The sequence below is a fragment of the Myotis brandtii genome, unplaced genomic scaffold (assembly GCF_000412655.1).
Source record: "Myotis brandtii unplaced genomic scaffold, ASM41265v1 scaffold986, whole genome shotgun sequence".
Taxonomy (NCBI): Eukaryota; Metazoa; Chordata; class Mammalia; order Chiroptera; family Vespertilionidae; genus Myotis; species Myotis brandtii.
Window position 1 is genome coordinate 2,997,670 of NW_005372102.1, and position 745 is coordinate 2,998,414.

General features: G+C 68.1%; 1 protein-coding gene across 1 annotated transcript in view; it reads left to right on the top strand.

Annotated features, from left to right (window-relative positions):
* Positions 1 to 745, top strand: part of DGKQ (diacylglycerol kinase, theta 110kDa) — an 11,341-nt gene that overhangs the window by 8,854 nt on the left and 1,742 nt on the right. Inside the window, exons 14-16 of the mRNA XM_014533464.1 lie at positions 7 to 161; positions 304 to 450; positions 584 to 704. Of these exons, the coding sequence (XP_014388950.1) occupies positions 7 to 161; positions 304 to 450; positions 584 to 704 (423 nt within the window). The remainder of the gene's footprint in view (positions 1 to 6; positions 162 to 303; positions 451 to 583; positions 705 to 745) is intronic.

Genomic DNA, 745 nt, shown 5'->3' on the forward strand with positions numbered 1-745 from the left:
CGGGCTGGAGCCGGGGCACCGGGAGGGCTGCCCAGGCCACGGAGGGTTGTCTGCCCCCAGATCGTGCAGATGAGCAACTACTGTGGGATCGGCATCGACGCCGAGCTCAGCCTGGACTTCCACCAGGCGCGGGAGGAGGAGCCCAGCAAGTTCACCAGCAGGTGCCGGTTGAGGAGTTGGGGTGGCTCTGGGCAGAGCAGGGCGCGTGGTGGGGTCTCCCAGCAGGAATCGGAGAGGTGCTGGCTGGGGGCTGAGTGAGGCGGCCAAGGGCCCCCCTGAGAACAGCAGGTGTGTCCTCCGCAGGTTCCACAACAAAGGCGTGTACGTGCGCGTGGGACTGCAGAAGATGAACCACGCGCGCAGCCTGCACAAGGAGATCCGGCTGCAGGTGGAGCAGCAGGAGGTGGAGCTGCCCAGCATCGAGGGCCTCATCTTCATCAACATCCCCAGGTGCCCGGGGCGGGGGTCCTGGGGGGGCACTCTGCCCAGTGGCCTCGGCTCCTGCTGGTTTTAGCTCGGCTGGGAGGGCGCGGGGCCCGTGCAGCCTGCACCCTCACCCGTGCACCCCTCCCTCTCTGCACAGCTGGGGCTCAGGGGCTGACCTGTGGGGTTCCGACAGCGACTCGAGGTTTGAGAAGCCTCGGATGGACGACGGGCTGTTGGAGGTGGTGGGGGTGACCGGCGTCATGCACATGGTGAGTATGGGGGCCGGGGGCGGGCCCAGGTGCTGCCATGGCTGAGCGCT